This window comes from Echinops telfairi, unplaced genomic scaffold (genome assembly GCF_000313985.2).
Source record: "Echinops telfairi isolate 266 unplaced genomic scaffold, ASM31398v2 ScPeMD7_19;HRSCAF=73, whole genome shotgun sequence".
Taxonomy (NCBI): Eukaryota; Metazoa; Chordata; class Mammalia; order Afrosoricida; family Tenrecidae; genus Echinops; species Echinops telfairi.
The window spans coordinates 5,121,633-5,139,387 of record NW_022103916.1 but is presented as its reverse complement, the minus strand read 5'-3'; the positions used below and the strand labels follow the sequence as shown (position 1 = coordinate 5,139,387).

Below are 17,755 nucleotides of genomic sequence, written 5' to 3'. Positions count from 1 at the left end.
GGAGCTGATGCCAAGGGCTCAAGTAGAAAGAAAATGTTTTGAGAATGATGATGGCAACAAATGTACAAATGTGCTTGACACAATGGATGTATGTATGGACTGTGATAAGAGTTGTACTAGCCCCCAATAAAATGATTAAATCTAAAATTAAAAAAAGGCCCAGAAAGGTCACAAGAAAGGAATGAGTCAACCAAGGTGCAGTATAGCACTGATGCAACACACAATATTCCTCTGGTTCCTTGAGGTTTCCTCTCCCCTACTGTCATGACCCCAAGCCTGCCTTTCACTGCGGGCTAGGCTGAAGCATGTACACAGGTACAGATAACAGCTCAGGACACACGGAATCCAGATCAGATAACCCCTCAGGAACAGAAATGGGAGTACAGATATCAGAAGGGAAAGGGGAAGGTGCGGAGAGGAGGGGGGAAGAAACCGCGGGGAAGGGAGACAGAGGTTGGTCTAAGACATGAAAATAGTAATTTATAATCTATCAAGGGGTCACAAAGGGGGAGGGGGAGGAAAAAAAGACGAGCTGATACCAAGGGCTCAAATAAAAAGTGAATGTTTAGAAAATAATTACAGCAACATATGTACAAATATGCTCGATACAATTGCTGTGTGGATTGTGATAAGAGTTGTAAAAGCCCCCCAATAAAATGATCTTAAAATAAACTAAAAGGCCCAATCAGCGCTAAAATGTTCTCCTGGAATTCCCTCCTCAATTCCTGGGTTGGGGAAGGGTCTCAAGGAGCCCCAGACCAAGCCATGAGCCTTCTCCCCGGGCTCCCACTCACTCCCGAATTCAACTCCTAGGAGGAAGGTCCCAAAAGAATGTTTTCCCCCCTTCAGTTCTCCACCCATGCTAAACATGTCTCCAGGGAATCCCTATGGCCCCCTCCTGGGACACTCACTCGTGCCTCTGAGTCTCCGGGAGCCCGCATCCACAGCCTGCCTCAAGCCGCTCTCCGCTTTAGAATCCGCAGCAGCACTGACTTGAGTTCCTGGACCCCAGAGCCCAGCTCCGACTCATGCTAATTCGCTCCTCCCGCGCGGGCCGCTCAGCTAATCCAGTGCGACACCCCAGCTAATCACCTCGGCCGGCACGCGCCCCACCAAGTGGGCGAGGTTTTCTGCTTTTCTAGGAAGAGGTTTTCATTTTAATTCAATCGCCCTCCTTCTGGCCAGAGTCGGAGAGTAGGGGTAGAAGTGGAGGAGGGGGAGGTAGAAGCTCACCCCCTAGCTGGACCCACGTGGAGGACAAGTGATTAGGCTTTAGGGGCTGCTCACTGCAAAATCAGCAGTTCGAAATCCCCAGCCGATCCGCGGGAGAGAGAAAAAAAAAAAAAAAAACAACAACCAACAAACGGGGCTTTCTACACCCAAAAAGAGTTACCGTCTCAGGAAGGGTATGGGAAGCCAATAACAATGAGCACTGGAATGAAGAGGTTCTAAAACCGATGGTGGTGATGATTGTACAACACTTCTTGTGATGTGAGCATTATATGCCAACGAAACTGTTACAGGGCAAAAAAAGAGCTACAGTCTCAGAAACTCACAGAGGCAGTTCTACCCTCTCCTATAGGGTCGCTATAAGTTGGCATATAGACTTGATAACAGTGAATTTGGCCAATTTTTTTTGGAGGTGAGCAAAGGGAAGGTGGACAGAAAGGCTGAAAAGCGTAGCTCCCCATCTCGAGAAACTGAGGTCATGGGGACAGACCGAGGAGCAGATGGAAGAGAAGCAGAGAGTAGGTGACCCAGAGAGAGCGCATTAGAAAAACAATTAGTCACAAACCGAGGCAGGAAGCAGGCAGGGAAACAGCACAGGGACAGATGGTCTACAGTGAGGACAGACAGGTAGGCAAATATGCTCACACAAACACCTGGAGAGAGGCAGCAGTCAGCCATGCCTGGTCAAAAACAGGAGCCCATAGATAAGCAAGGGAGAACAGCCTGCCGCAGCCCCTCACTGAGGCTGGGAGCAAACACACCAGCCCAGGGAGATAAGGGGAGAGAGGAAACAGAGAGACCATGAGGGACAGAGGACAACCAACAGAGAAAGTGAGAGTCCAGTAGAAGAGCAGGCGAGATGGATATACAGGCCTGGGGGCAACAATGACATGGGACAGATACAGCCAGGCAGCTATGGGCAGGCCTCGGATAGCCCTTGGATCCTGGGATGGCGGCAGGGAGCGCATTCATGGTCAGGTGAGGAACGTGCCTGGGAATCCTATTTTTTAGACCTGGGCACACTCATTGGGCTACAATCCAAAAGGTCAGCATTTTGGAACCACCAGCCGCTCCTCGGGAGAAAGCCTGGGCTTTCTACTGCCACAAAGAGTGACAGTCTCGGAAACTCACAGGCAGTTCTACTAGGTCCTATAGGGTGGCTATGAGTTGGCATGGACTCAGTGGCAGTGGGTTTGGTTTGGTTTGGGGAATCCTGGCCTCCTGCCCAGACATGGGGCAGATCCTGTCCAGGCTCTAACTAAGGAACTCCACTGTGCCTCTGTCCAGGCCAGCCAGGCACACAGCAGGCATATCTGCCCCCAGATTAGGCATGTATCCCTTGCATGGAGTCGAGCAGGATGGACAAGCCCCAACTTGGCTAGGTTGTTTGAAGCCCAAGTGAATAAGAAGCCTCTGTTTATGCCCCCTCACCCACCTACCCACTCCCCACAGAGAGCACAGAATTCCCGGAAAGGCCAGATGCTGGCTGGGGCTTCAAAGTCAGCCTGGATACCCCCACCTTACCCACAATTGGAGGAGGGAGAGGGGACGCATTTACTGTCCCACAGCAGGAGAGTGATTCCTGCTCATGCAGGGATCACAGCTACACAACAGGCACCATCAGGACCCCAACCTGAGGCTCAGGGAAAGACCATAGGGGCAGACTTCACATCACCCAGAGAGAGGCTCAAAGAAACATAGCCAAAGTTGTACACAGACTCACAACCACACGTGAAGAACACAGGACAATAGACTGAACACACATAACCTCACCACCACACTCAGAATCAAGGTTCATGGCATGGTCACACATACTCCCAGTCACACAGCCTCACAGCAGACTCATAGCTACACACAAAGCACAAAAAGATACAAATGAACAGATACTAAATATCAGAATACCGATTGAAATGGTTCAATAAACTGATGCAGTACTGTAAGACAAGAAATCTTGAACACAACTACCTGGCCAACCAACTGGAAGAGATCCATGTTTGTGCCCATTGAGATGCTTCCACTGCCACTGGATCCACAAGACTATCTACCCACTGGCCTATGATCTTCCTGTATTCGACATCATTGCATGTGCTGCGTGAGTCTAAAGAGGAATTTATGGACTAGTATCAGACATATGGGCCACAATCGGACTCATGGACTTGATCTGGACTGGGCTGGGATGTTTTCTCGATATACAATTGCTCTTTCATACAAAGTTCTTTCTTATACACATATGAGTGTCTATGAATTTGTTTCTCTAGTTGACCTGGACTAACACACTATCACATCCAAGTAAAATTTTGCTGAAGATATTTCAAAATAGTTGTAGTGATACATTGACAAGAAGCTGCCAGAAACCCACGACAGGTTCAGAAGAGGACGTGGAACAAGGGATATCAATGTCGAGGTCAGATGGAGCTTGGCTGAAAGTACAGGATACCAGAAAGATGTTTACTTGTGTTTTATTGACTATGACAAGGCATTCAACTGAATGGATCATAACAAGCTAGCATAACAAAATACATAATAATATGTATTTTGGAGAATGGGAATTCCAAAACATGTAACTGTGTTCATGTGGAACCTGAACATAGACTAAAAGACAATCATTCAAACAGAATCAGGGAATAGTCAACTCAGCTCATGGCCATTGAGTTGATTCTGATCCTGGGTAGCATAGTGGTTACACGTTGGGCTAACTACAAAGTCAGTTCGAAACCACCAGCCATTCTGTGTGAGAAAGGTGAAGTTTCTATTCCCGTCAAGAGTTCCAGTCTCAGAAACCCACATGTGGCAGTTCTACCCTGTCCTATAGGGTCACTATGAATGAGTATGAGGTTTTAAAAGCAAGACGTGTGTGTGTGTGTGTGTGTGTGTGTGTGTGTGTGTGTGTGTTGGGGTTGTATCCTTTCACCATATTTATTTAATGCTGAATGCCGAGCAAATAATCCTAGAAACTGGACTATATGAAGAAGAATGGGGTTTGAGAGAAGGCTCATTAACAACCTACAATAGGCAGATGGTACAACCTTGCTTACTGAAAGCCAAGAGGACTGGAAGCATTTACTGAAGGATTATACCTTAGTGTGAAGAACAAAATCCTTACAACTGAAACATCATGATGAGTGGTGAAACAATTGAAATTGACAACGGTTTCATTTTGCTTGGGAAGCAGCAGTCAAGAAACCATATGATCCCTTCGAATTGAGCAAGTCTGCATTGAGCAAATCTACTGCAAAAGACCTCTTCAAAGAGTTACGGAGCAAGGATGTCACTTTGGGGACTAAGGTGCATCAGTCTGATCCAAGCCATGGTATTTCCGATACCTGTGCATGCATGTGGGGAGCCCTGGTGCTTTGTGGCTACCCATTGGACCACTGACTGCCAAATGGGGAGTGTAAAATGACCAGCTACTCCTCCGGAGCAAGATGGAACTTTCTACTCCTGGAAACAGTTAGTCTTGGAAACTCACAGGGACAGGTTTACCCTGTCCTGTAGGGTCACTATGAGTCAGAACCGACTCGATGGCAGTGAGTTTTATTTTGTTGTTGTTGTGTGTGAAAGCTGGACAATGAAAGGACGAGCACAGAAGAAGTGATGCGTTTGACTTATAGTGATGGCAAAGAATGTGAACGATATAACATGGACTGCCAGAAGGATGAACAAATTTGTCTTGGAAGGAGTATAGACAGAATGCTCCTTAGAAGCAAGAATGAGAGCCTTCACCTCGTGAATTTTGAACATGTTTTCAGGAGGGTCATTATGAGTTGGAGTTGAACAACAACATGTGCCCATCAACATCATCATCCACAGACTAACAGCTACACTGAACAGAAACAACAGACAGGAAAGTCACACACAGAATCCCCACCACCCATAGAGCACACAAAGAGGATTATACTCAGCTAAAGCCCTGGCAGTGTAGTGCTTCCACATTGGGCTGCTAACCACAAGGCCAGCAATTTGAGCATACCAGCATGGGAGAGGGAGAAAGTCTTGGCTTTCTACTCTCATAAAGAGTTAGTCTCAGAAAGCCACAGAGGCCTATAGGGTTGCTATGAGTCAGAATTGACTCGATGGTAGAGAGTTGTTTTTGTTTTAATAGCATCAAGCATGGGCCTGGTGTCTTTCTAGCACATATAATTCTAGGCTCTGACAGTCCTTGAAGCCAACTTTAAATTCTGTACCTGTGAACCTGTGTAGATATGGCCAAGATAACCAGCCACACGCATTCACAGCTCTGATCACAGAAAGAGAGACACTCACAAACAGACATAACTGTACAGACAAAAGAGCCACAGTCACAGACACACATGCACAATAACATTCAAGCTGATAATGACTCACACTCACGGACACACAACACACACCAAACTAAAATGAAACTCAGTGCCACAGAGTCAATTCTGACTGACAGTGACCCTATAGGACAGGGTAGAACTTCCCTTGTGGATGTCCAAGAAGGTAATTTTAAAAAACATTTTATTAGGTGCTCTTACAGATATTATTACAATCCATAGTTCCATTATATCAAGCATGATTGTACAATTGCTGTCATCATCATTTTCAATACATTTTCTTTCTTCTTGAACTCTTTGATATCAGCTCCCCTTTATTCCCTCCCTCCTCTCCCCTAACACCCCATGGACCCTTAATATATATATATTATTATTATTAATATTATTGAGCCTCATCTTACCCCTAGGGAACAACTGGTGATTTTGAACTACTAACCTCCTGGCCCAACACATAACCACTATTCCACCAAGGTCCTAGCATACACACACAGCTATTCATATATGTAATGAATAAAGCTATTCATTATTTCATTAATGTTTGGAAATTATATATGGCTAAAGAATTGTGTATAGGTGCCAAGTTGGCAAGGGGTGGACTATGACAGGTATGTCAAAGAAGACCCACGGAGAGCACATATAGAGTGCATGAGCAGAAGCCTAGCAATACAGAGAGTGTATGTACTGCCATTATAAAAAGGACATACAGAAAATACACCTAAAGCTACATGAAAAGACCACAGGAATCAGACAATACACACACCAAACTAAATAAAAACAAAACCTCACTGCCTCAGAGTTAATTCCAATTCATGGCAATCCTATAGGACTGGGCGGAACTGCCCCTGTGCGTTTCTGAGACAGCCACTCTTTGTGGGAGTAGAAAGCTTCCTTTTTCTCCTGAGGAGCAGCTGGTGGTTTCAAACTGCTAACCTTGTGGTTCGTAGTTCAACATATAACCACTATGCCACCAAGGCTCCTTAATACAACAGTAACACCAAAAGAAACAACTAGAGAACCCACACACCTATAGCCATTCACCAAGGAGACACCAAGGAGTCACAGTCACACACACAACACAGGAGAGAGCTAAATATTCAACTGCACTCACTACCCACAAGCAGTCCCTGGAGGACATCTTGTTTGGTAAAGTCGAGGGGCAATGAAAGAGAAGAACAAGCTCAATGAGATGGCTTGACACCTGGCTACAACAATGGGCTTCAGCACAGGAACAATGGAGAGGATGGTGCCAGACCAGCAGCGTTTCCTCTGTTGTGCATAGGGTCGCTATGGGTTAGAGCGGACGCTATGGCACCTAACAGCAGCACCATCCACAAACGTTACAAAGGAACTCACACAACTCCATACACATGAATGGCACATGTGAGCAGAACCAACACACAATCACCAACAGGGAAACACGCGAATTGGACAGAGAAGACACAACCAGCCACGTTACACAGGATACAACGACACACATGCAGCATGTGTGCACACGTGGTTGTGACAGAGGACAGATGAGATACGCTCAGGGTCCTCATAAAAACACCACCACCCCCTTGCCCAACCCCATCCAGCTGCTCCCAGTCTACTCCACCTACCCTGATTTCTCTCTCCTCTCCCCCCTACACATCCTGCCCGAGCTCCAGGCTGACCAAGGGAAGAGACACCTGCCACCTGAGGCCTTGGTCCAGGTGGAAAAAAAATGAGGGGCTGCAAAGGAGGCGAGGCAGATGTCTGGATTTCAAGAAAAGTCTGAGGGTTTTATAAAAAAAACAAAAAAAAACCAAGTGCACCTTAGACAGCCCACACTCAACATATCTGGGCATTAGCTTTCTGCTTTACCCATTGTCTTTCCCACCCAAGGCTTCTCATAGCCAACTAACACAGGACCACCAGGTACATACACATCAGGTGCTCAATAGAGGTCATGTATTACTTGGCCTACCAGCATCAGTATATTGTTATTTCTGCCAAGTGAACTCTTCCAGGAGAGGGGTGAGCCTGCATTCAGCTCAGCACCCCACAGCACAGTTACACTTCAAAGCACTGAAAGGAGCCGTTGCCCCACGTATGCTGGGGGAGGGGGGGGGCAGGGAGGGGAGAAGGGGACCTGATATCTGGTTGGGACAGGCAGTGTGCTGTAGAGGGAACAGTTGTCTTAAAACATGACAGAGGCCTTGAGGTTCTGCCCCAGATAAAAGCACTTTGTTAGTTCATCTCCGGGTCATTTAGGGGATTTGGTTCAAGGAACTGTGGTGGCAACTGGATTTCGTGTTGGGCTGCAATCTGAAAGGTCAGCAGTTCAAAACCGCCAGCTGCTCCACAGGAAAAAGACGGGCTTTCTACTCCCGTCAACAGGTACCGTCTTGGAAACTCACAGGGGCAGTTGGACCCTGTCCTATAGAGGGTCACTAGAAGGCAGCATTGACTCGATGGCAGTGAGTTTGGTTTGGGGTTTGGCTCATTAAAGGGGTGCTTGTTTGACGTTATCCAGTTTGGGAGGACAAGTCTAGCTCCTATGAGTTCTTTTCAAGCAGACCCCATTCCCTGTGGTGATTTGAGTTTTACTTGGATTAAAACAGGTCACAGGGCTCAGCAGTACCCAGGGGAGGGGGCAACAGAGCGAAGCAGTTCTCCGGCCAAGCTTTCCCAGCTCTGTCACTTCATGGCAAGCTATGAACTCCCCGAACCCTCGCTGACTCTAACCTGCCACGGAGGCAGGCGTTGTTCAGTAATCATTGGACTGCTAACCTCAAGATCGGAAGTTCAAATCCACCAGGCACTCCACAAGAGAAAGATGAGGCTGTCTGTTCTCATAAAGATTGATACCCTTGGAAACCCCGTATAGGGTCACTCCGAGTCGGAATCACCTGGATGGCAGTGGGTTGGGCTTTGGGGCTTGGCTAATGGAAGGAGGGAATGACTTGCTACAGGGAAAGTAAAAGTATACTTGGCACATACCAATGTCTCAATAAATATCTGCGAAGAGAATGAATGGACAGCCTCCGTTGGACAACCATCCTGCCTTTCATGCTTTCAGAAGGAACTCTGCAGAGTCTCTCCCAACCCTCAAAGCAGCCCCACGGGGAACAGGGCTTCTAGCTGGCATCTGTGCCCATGGCTCGCTCCCCCTTTTCCTTCATCATCTTAGAGGCCCTCAGCCTGGTGCCCCCCTCCTTGGCCTCCTCAGGAGGCTGAGAGGAGGAGACTTTTACACCCAGTAGGGTGCTTGATGGGAGCTGCAGGCCTACACCCTAATTCGGAAAGAGCTTGGAGAGTTCAGAACCTGGCTCCTGTCCCTTAAGCCCCTAGCCCTGCTGGAGGAAGCAAGTTTCTTTACTAAAAATTAAACATCCTCTTTCTGAGAGGCAAGCAAACCGGATGTGGGAAGTATCCCGCTGGGTGAGCCTGGGCCCCCAGTGCCTGCCTCTCAGGGTATCCTGCTGGGTGGGGGGGGGCACTGCTGGCACTCTTCCTTTATCACAGTGCTCCCATCTACCCCAGGACCTCAGCCAACACATGCCCTTAAGCCCTTTGAGCCCTAGAATGAACTTTCTCCCTTCCTTTCTTCCTATACCTCTTTCCTGGTTTCTCGCTGCCTCCATGTGAGGCCCCATGGAAATGAAGAACGGACCACCCAGGAGAGAATGAAGGAATAATGAAACAAAAGGGTGAATTCAAGAAGGCACCCAGCATTTATTGAACACCACTGTGTGGTGCTGGGGAGGGAGCACTGGCTTGACCGAACTGAAAGTCCTGCCTTTCTGAAACTGGAATTCTAAAGAATGGTGAAATCAATTGTTTTGTTCTTCAAATACTCGCTAATTGGTTCCCAATCGAGGGTCAGTTGTACTTGGTGTTTCCTAGGCTTAGAATTCTCTGTCTTAAAATACTCCTGGACAGGAAGGAGACGAGCCAGTCAGCATGCAGTATGACACCAAAGAAGCATACAGCTTTCATCGAGTTCTTTAAGGCTTCCCCTCCCCTTGCCCCCTATCATAATCCCAATTCGACCTTACAAATCTGACTAGACCAGAGGATGTACACTGGTACAGATAGGAACTGGAAACACAGGGAATCCAGGACAGATGAACCCTTCAGGTCCAGTGGGGAGAGTGGCGATACCGGGAGGGTGGAGGGAAGGTGTGGTGGAAAGGGGGAACCAACTACAAGGATCTACATATAACCTCCTCCCTGGGGGACGGACAACAGAAAAGTGGGTGAAGGGAGACATCAGGCAGTGTAAGACATGACGAAATAATAATAACTTATAAATTATCAACAGTTCCTAAGGGAAGGGGAAAATGAGGAGCTGATAACAAGGGTTCAAGTAGAAAGCAAATGTTTTGAGAATGATGAGGGCAACACATGTACAAATGTGCTTGACACACAATGGATGGATGGATGGATTGTGAGAAGAGTTGTACGAGCCCCCAATAAAATGATCTTTAAAAAAATACTCCTGGTGTGGGTCTCTGTCCAGTTCAAGTGTCACTGCCTCCTAGAAGCCTTCCTTGGCTTTGCTGCCACCCTTGGTTATGCTGGATCCCTGTTCACCCTTCGTTATTATTCTTCAGAGCATTTCTAATCTCTGACATGATGTTTTGTATTTTCTTATATTTATCCTAGATATCAATACTTAATTTAAAACTAATTCAGACAGTGTGGAATTATTATAAAACCAACAGACAATATATTTATAATCAGTACAGGTACTTTCTTGTATAAATAAATGTATATAGACTAGCATATTTATGTACATTAACATGCTCATTAATATATAGTATATGCTTGGTTCATATGTGCACTATATGAAATACATAAAACTATGCCATTATATATTTCTTTACATTTTCATATGATGGCATATTCATATTATTTTGCTTAATAATACATGTTTTATATATTTATATATTTACTCCCATGGAGTCAATTCCAACTCATAACAACCCTATAAGGACAAGGTAGAACAGTCCTGTAGGTTTCAAAGACTATCACTCTTGACTAGAATAGAAAGTCTCATCTTTCTCCTTCAGAGGGCCTGGTGGTTTTGAACTACTGACTTTGAGGTTAGCAACCCAATTGCATAATTTCTACACCACCAGGGCTCCTTGCTTTATATATTAGGAAGTACAATATACCACTATATATTTCTACTCAGTCATAGCTATTAAATGGCATATAGTTTTATATGTCATATTTGTGTATATGTATTCCCTTGTCTCTGTTTCTTCATCTGTAAACCGGGTATAATTTCAGTCATCGCTTCATACGGTGGTTGTAAAGATTGAGTGACCCAATATGAATGCAAAAACAAACAAACTCACTACCATCGGAGTCAATGCTGACTCATCACAACCCCCGCTGTGGGTTTCTGAGACTGTGATTATTTACTGTTCACAGGAGAAGAAAGCCCAGTCGCTCTTCTGAGGGGCTGCTGGTGGTTTCAAACTGCTGACCATGAGGATCGAAGTGCAACCACTACACCACCAGGGCTCCCCTAACATGAAAGCAGCACTCAGGGAATCAAAGGATCTATGGCATTGGGCAAATTTATTGCATAAACCTTCTTTAAAATGTCTTAGAAACAAGGATATTTTTTTGAAGACTACGATGCACCTAACTCAAGCCATGGTATGGGCATTCTTCAATCACCTCATATGCATGCAAAACCTGGATAAGGAATAACGAATGAATGCAGGAGAATTGATACATCTGAATTAGGGGGTTGGTGGAGAATACCGACTATACCACAGAGTACTGGAAGAAGAACTAAATCTGTCTTCAAAAAGTACAGCCAGAATGCTCCTTAGAAATAATTGTCATAAAAGATTGTCATAGATATAAAAGTCCTTGGAGAAGAACATCAAGCTTGGTAAAGGGTCAGAAAACAAAATCCTCAACAGGATTGACACCATGGCAGCAACAATGGGCTCAAATGTAGCAGTGACTGTGAGGATGGCACAGGACCCAGCAGTGTTTTGTTCTGCTGTATGCAATAGGCTTGCTATGAATTGACCAGAGGTAACAGCATTTGACAACGATATAAGGAAAGTATTCATTAATGTGCTGCTGATGCCAACTTAAAAAGGTTTGAGGGAGCTGTTTAAGTTTTCAGGAATTTTGCAAATTGGTTGTTAAGCACAGCTATTATTAAAAAATGACCAACAGTTCCGGGGGGGACATGGGAGAAGGGGTGGCAGGTCAAAGGAAATGGATAGTAACAAACCCAGGGAGAAGGGAACAACAAGTGACCTAACATTGATGGTGAGGAGGGCGTAAGATACCTGGTAGGGTTTCATCAAGGGCAATGTAACCAAGAGGAATTACTGATACCTGAATGAAGGCCGAACATGATAGTGCGACAAGAGAACAGTAAAAGGATATAGAGGAAAGAACTAGGAGGCAAAAGACATTTATAGAGGTCTAAATACTGGCATGTACATATGTAAATATATTTATATAAACAATAGGGAACTAGATCTATGTACATACATTTATATGTTAAGTATTAAGGTAGCAGACAGACATTGGGCCTCTACTCAAGTACTCAACACAACAACACTTTGTTCTACTAAACTGGCATTCTGTGATGTTCAGCTTCCTGACACTATCACTGAAGACAAAATGGGTACATAAGCAAATGTGGTGAAGAAAGCTGATGGTGCCTAGCTATCAAAAGATGTAGCATCTGGGATCTTAAAGGCTTGAAGATAAACAAGCAGCCATCTAGCTGAGAAGCAACAAAGCCCACAGAGAAGAAGCACACTAGCCTGTGTGATCATGAGGTGGCCATAGGATCAGGTATCAGGCATCAAAACCCAGAACAAAAAAAATCAGATCAATGTGAATGAGGGGGAGTGCAGAGTGGAGACCCAAAACCCATCTTATAGACAATTGGACATCCCCTTACAGAGGGGTCGTGGGGAGGAGACAAGCCAGTCAAGGTGCAGTATAGCACAGAAGAAACATAGAACTTTCCTCTGGTTCTTTAATGCTCCGCCCGCCACCCCCACCCCCCCCATCATGACCCGAGTTCTACTTTACAAATTCAGCTAGACCAGAACATGTACATGGGTACAGACAAGAACTGGAAACACAGGGAACCCAGGACAGATAAACACCCCCCCGTACCAATATTGAGAGTATCGATACCAGGAGGGGAAAGGGAAGGTGGAGGGAGAAAGGGGGAACTGATCACAATGATCTACATATAACCCCCTCCCAGGGGGACAGACAAAAGAAAAATGGGTGAAGGGAAACAGGGGTTGGTGTAAGACATGAAAAAAAATAATGTATAAATTATCAAGGGTTCATGAAGGAGGGAGGGTGTAGGAGGGAGGGAAAAAATGAGGAGCTGATACCAAGGGCTCAAGCAGAAAGAAAATGTTTTGAAAATGATGCTGGCAACATATGTACAAATGTGCTTGACACATTGAGTATATGTGTATGGATTGTGAGGAGAGCTATGAGCCCCCAATAAAGTGATTTTTTTAAAGTGAATGATATAAACTTATATTTGAATTATATTTTAAAAAATACTTTTAAAAGGTAAAAAATGCTCAAAACTCATTACTACTCTTATTTTATTACAACTCACTGTTATCTGTGATTTTGAGGTTATTTCCTTATATTCTATCAGGATGGTGGGAATATGATATAATGGTGCACGAGGGCAATCATTTTGTATAGTTCAGTGATTATACACTAAGAAATTGAGGTCTGCTGTAAATCATCAACATTGGCAAATGCTCAAAATCGGTGCTATTCTTTTTCTTCTTCTCATAATGCAGGTTGTTAGCCATTCACCCGAGCACTATTGAAAGCACTTAGTGCCTGTTACATTATAACCACTATAATTGCTTCCATTATTGTGTTTGTGCACTGACTCGCAATGTGTATCTTTTTTTGTGTGTCGAAGTTAAAAATGTTTGAAGAACAAAATTACAAACGGCCAGACAGTGTGCTGCACTATACCTACTTAATCCTCCCAGTAAATCTGTTAAATGTGGACTGTTTGCTATCCCTATTTTCCTGATGGGGAAAAGGTTAGTTGTGAGCTGGTAACATCCGGGGCAACAGTAGCACTTGGTGGAGGTGGAAGTCCAATGGGAAGTTCAGAAACTTCAGAGCATTCGTGTAATTAACGAATATTCAAAAATTAAGCCACCTTCCTTATTTTTAAGAGAAAGAACCCTGGTGACTGCCAATTGGGAGATTGTGGTTCAAACCCACCAGCTGATCTGGGATTTGTAGGAGGAAGACATCGAAATACATTTTTACAGCTTCGGAAGCTTTCTGGACAGTTTTACTCTGTCCTGTAGTATGGATCACTATATATATATATATATAGGCATCGCCTAGACCGCACCGGTAATTCTCACGTTCTCCGCCTCGGGATAACTCCGTTTAGCAGCGCACGTAAAATGACCGAGGGGCAGCCTGCTCCTTCAATCTGGGGAGAAGTGTCAGCTCAGTGGCAGTCAGAGAAGGGCACGGTGAGGGAGCAGAGCGCGAGTAGCTTCAGAACAATAGAACAAAGAACGAAGGGTTGGGCCTCGCGAGGTTTCCATTTCCACCACCCTCGAGCGCGAATTCCGCAGATCCGGCCGCCGCGTCCGTTGCATGCTGGGAACGGGTATTCCCACGCCCGGCCACGTCAACACCAGGTGACGGAACCCACGTTGTACGGTCCGGTCTTGGAGAACCGCCTTGCGCACCGTGCAGCATTGCGTTCGCGCGAGGCAGCATGTGGGTCAGCAACGAAAGGCACCGAGGGAAGCCCTGCGGCTGCGCCCTTTAGGTCCCCCGGGGCTCACTGCTCCCGGGCAGGCCATCGCCTTGCTCTAAAAGCTAAGGCCGGCCGCCCAGCCCAGAGGCCCGGAGCCGCGGCCAGGCTCTGCGCAAGTGCGCAAGTGCGCCTGCGCCTGCGCCTGCGCCTGCGCCGGCCTGCCGGGCGCGCGGGCCCGACCTGGGGGTCGGAAAGCAGTCAGCCCTGCGCCCTGGCGGCGTAGTAGTCCCAGCAAGCTGCTGGCACCGGGGGTTGCCTTCGCCAAGGAACTACTCTAAGGGGGAGGCGCGGGGTCTGGATATTGAGCAGAGCCTGGTGGTCCACAGCAGGGCAGAGCTGTAGAGGTCTATTGTCTGGTGACCAGACGTCCCGCTTTTGGCGGGACAGTCCCGATTTTGATCAATTTTTTTCCCGCGTCCCGCGGCGTTTTAAAAAAGTCCCGATTTTTGGAAAGAATGCCCGACAAGCTAGGGTAGACGGTTTGGGGCTGCCATGTGGCTCTTTCGCCAGGATATGAGTTTTATCAATGGTGTCCCGCTTTACCAATGCTCAAATCTGGTCACCTTATAAGGACTAGGGGTGTAGTCAGAGTTTTTCGGAAGAAGTTGGGTACTGGAGGTCTGATGGGAATGGTAATAAAAGCCACTGCCACTGCGTCTAGAAACCTTGGCGGCGTAGTGGTTACACGTTAGGATTCAATCCACAAGGTCAGCAGTGTGAAACCAGTCGCTCGGCGAGGAGAAAGACGGATCTTCTACGCCCATAAAGAGTTACAGGCCCTGCAGCTGCAATTCTGCTCTGGTCCTCTAGGGTCGCTATGAGTTGGCAGTGACTAACTGAGAGTGAGTGAGCCGGTCCATCCATTCTTACCCATAGCGATCCGATGTAGAGTTTCCGAGACGGTAAATCTTTCCGGGGAGCAGACGGCCTCGTTTTTGTTTTTGTTTTTTCCTGAGAAGTAGCTGGTCGGTTTTAACCACTTAACCCTGGTGGCAAAGTGGGTCCCGTGTTGGGCTGCTAACCACAAGGTCATCAGTTTGGAACCACTAGTCGCTCCACAAGGGTGCCCTGTGGGTTATGCACTGGGTAGCGAACCTCAAGATGTGCAGTTCGAAACCATCAGACGCTCTGCCGGAGAATGAGGAGGCTTTCTAAGCCCAGAAAGACGTACAGTCTTGGAAACCCACAGGGGCAGCTCTATTCTGCCCTATCGGGTCGCTGTGAGTCAAAATGGACTGGGCAGCAGTGAGTTTGATTTGAGAGGGTTGCCCAGGAGCCCTGGTGGCGTAGCAGTTATGCGTTGCACTATTAACTGCAAGTTAAGCAGTTCGAAACTGCTAGCTAATGCGCGGGAGAAAGACGGGGCTTTCTACCTTTGAAAAGAGTTACAATCTCAGAAACTCCCAGGGACAGTTCTACCCCCTCTGGGGTCATTAAAAGTCGTCATTGGCTCCGTGGCAATGAGTGACGTTTTGAATGTTTTGAGGAGAATGCCCAGGTGGTGTGAGTGGTTACCTTTTGGGATGCTAACTGCAAGGTATGCAGTTTGGAATCCACCAGCCCCCCTCCCTGCTGGGGCGGGGTGGGGGTGGGGTGGTGAGGCTTTTTATTTTCCTAGATAGTCATCCTCGGCAACCATAAGGGCAATTCTACCCAGACCTATCAGGTCGCCCTCTGGGATCATTATGACTGACCATGGACTCGATGGCCATGAGTTTGGTTTTTAAGTAGGGTCTCTTTAAATCGGAATCAAGTCGATTGGCAGTGAGTTTCCTCCGAGAGCCTACTTTGGCCTGCTAGCAGCCCAATACCATAGAGGTACTTTAAAGTTCTAAGGTCCCATTTGAGTGTGTTCATTGATTGATGAAGGGGGAAGTGGTAGCATAGGCAACTGGAAGATAATGGAAGGCAGGTGGGGGGTGATCACCAAGGGATTGATTTTTTTATATAAGGTTTGCAAGAAGGGAGCAGACCGCCTCATTTCTCCTGTAGAGCAGCTGCTGGCCTAACAACAGTGCCATAAGGGCCCCTTAAGGGACAGATGAAAATATGGCATTTCACAGCTTAATAGAGAGTGATGGGGTGTAGTCAAAACATAATGGTAAGAATATGGGGAGGGGGGAATAATAGAGGCTGATTGGAGGTGATTTTTGAAAGGTGAATAGATGAGTAGTGTGGGTGTGATGATCAAGGGACTCAGGGGCAATGGTCAAAGAAAGGAGAAAGGAAGGGTGGGAGGGTGTTATAATCAATGGAGTTAATAGTGGGCAATTATGGCATGATGGTCCAGGAATTAGACTGAGCTATGAGAGAGTAATAAATAGTAAATTCTTGAGTCTTGGTCATCAAGTGATTCATAGAGGGAAGGGTGGGCTGTGAGGAGAGAAAAGGGAACTGATTAGCATTTGATGTCAAGGGAGTAGCAGTGAGGCAATAGGAAATTCGTAGAGGTATGATCTACGAGAAATTGGGGCAAATGAGGCAAGTGGATTAGTTGGGGCTGAAAGCTTAGTTGGGGAGGGGCTAATGTGGCATGACCCTCCAGGCATTAATGGGTGTTGGGAAATTCCAATGGGACCAGGCAATAGCTGTCAGTTTGCGGCTACCCAGAGGAGCTTTGGAAAAAAGACCTGGTGGTCGACTTCTAAAAAGTCAAGTTATTGAACCCCAGTGGAGCACAATTCTGTGACATGCATGGGGTCACCCTGAGTCGGGATCAACTCAGTAGCACTGATTTGGGCTTAAGAGATTAATGAAGAATGGGGTAGGCAGAAAGAGATGAAGACTAAGAAGGTAAGGAGTGCAATGCAGTAGTTTAGGAGACTAATGAAATGAAGAAGGGGGTTGATGGCTCATGGCAGAGGCACATGGAGGCATGAGAATCTAGGGACAATGAGGACTGGGGGGAGCATGGTCAGGGAGGTGATCAAAGAAGGGTAGTGATGAGAATCATGAGTTTTAATGTGTGGGTGACAGTGATGGGAGGGTTCCCAAGGTCATCTGTGAAATAAGTGTTAGGGACCTGGGGGTCTACGGGAGTAGTCATGGGGCTCTATAGAGCCAGTGATGGGATCTGGAGTAATGAACAAAGGGTCTATGAGGTGAGTGATGGGAAGGTCTGCAGGGGGGTTGTGGAGTGAATGATTTGGTGAGGGGCTCTGAAGTGAATGATGGAGTCTGAGGTGATAGTGGTCTGTGGGGTCAGGGATGCAGTCAATGAGGGAGGATCTGTGAGATGAGTAATAGACCCTGGGGGCTCAATGATGGCATTGTTCAGTGTCAGGCCAGTAGGAGCAGTGTCTGAGCTTCAGGTTTTTTTGTTTTCATTTTGTTTTTTAAGTCATTTTATTGGGGGCTCGTACAACTCTTATCACAATCCATACATCCATCCATTGTGTCAAGCACATTTGTTGCCATCATCATTCTCAAAACATTTGCT

At 46.5% G+C, this 17,755-nt stretch overlaps 2 protein-coding genes across 4 annotated transcripts in view; one reads left to right on the top strand and one right to left on the bottom strand.

Annotated features, from left to right (window-relative positions):
• SLC38A5 (solute carrier family 38 member 5) overlaps nucleotides 1–14,010 on the bottom strand; it is a 24,026-nt gene extending 10,016 nt beyond the window's left edge. The window contains exon 1 of one of the 3 annotated variants that reach the window (XM_045288305.1): nucleotides 13,897–14,010. The gene's annotated coding sequence lies outside the window, so the exon portion shown is untranslated. Of the gene's footprint in view, nucleotides 1–911; nucleotides 938–13,896 lie in introns of those variants that run through there. The other 2 variants (XM_045288307.1, XM_045288306.1) reach the window with 2 other exon arrangements.
• A 3,387-nt stretch (nucleotides 14,011–17,397) lies between these two features.
• FTSJ1 (FtsJ RNA 2'-O-methyltransferase 1) overlaps nucleotides 17,398–17,755 on the top strand; it is a 5,502-nt gene continuing 5,144 nt past the window's right edge. Inside the window, 1 exon segment of the mRNA XM_045288272.1 lies at nucleotides 17,398–17,417. Within this exon segment, the coding sequence (XP_045144207.1) occupies nucleotides 17,398–17,417 (20 nt within the window).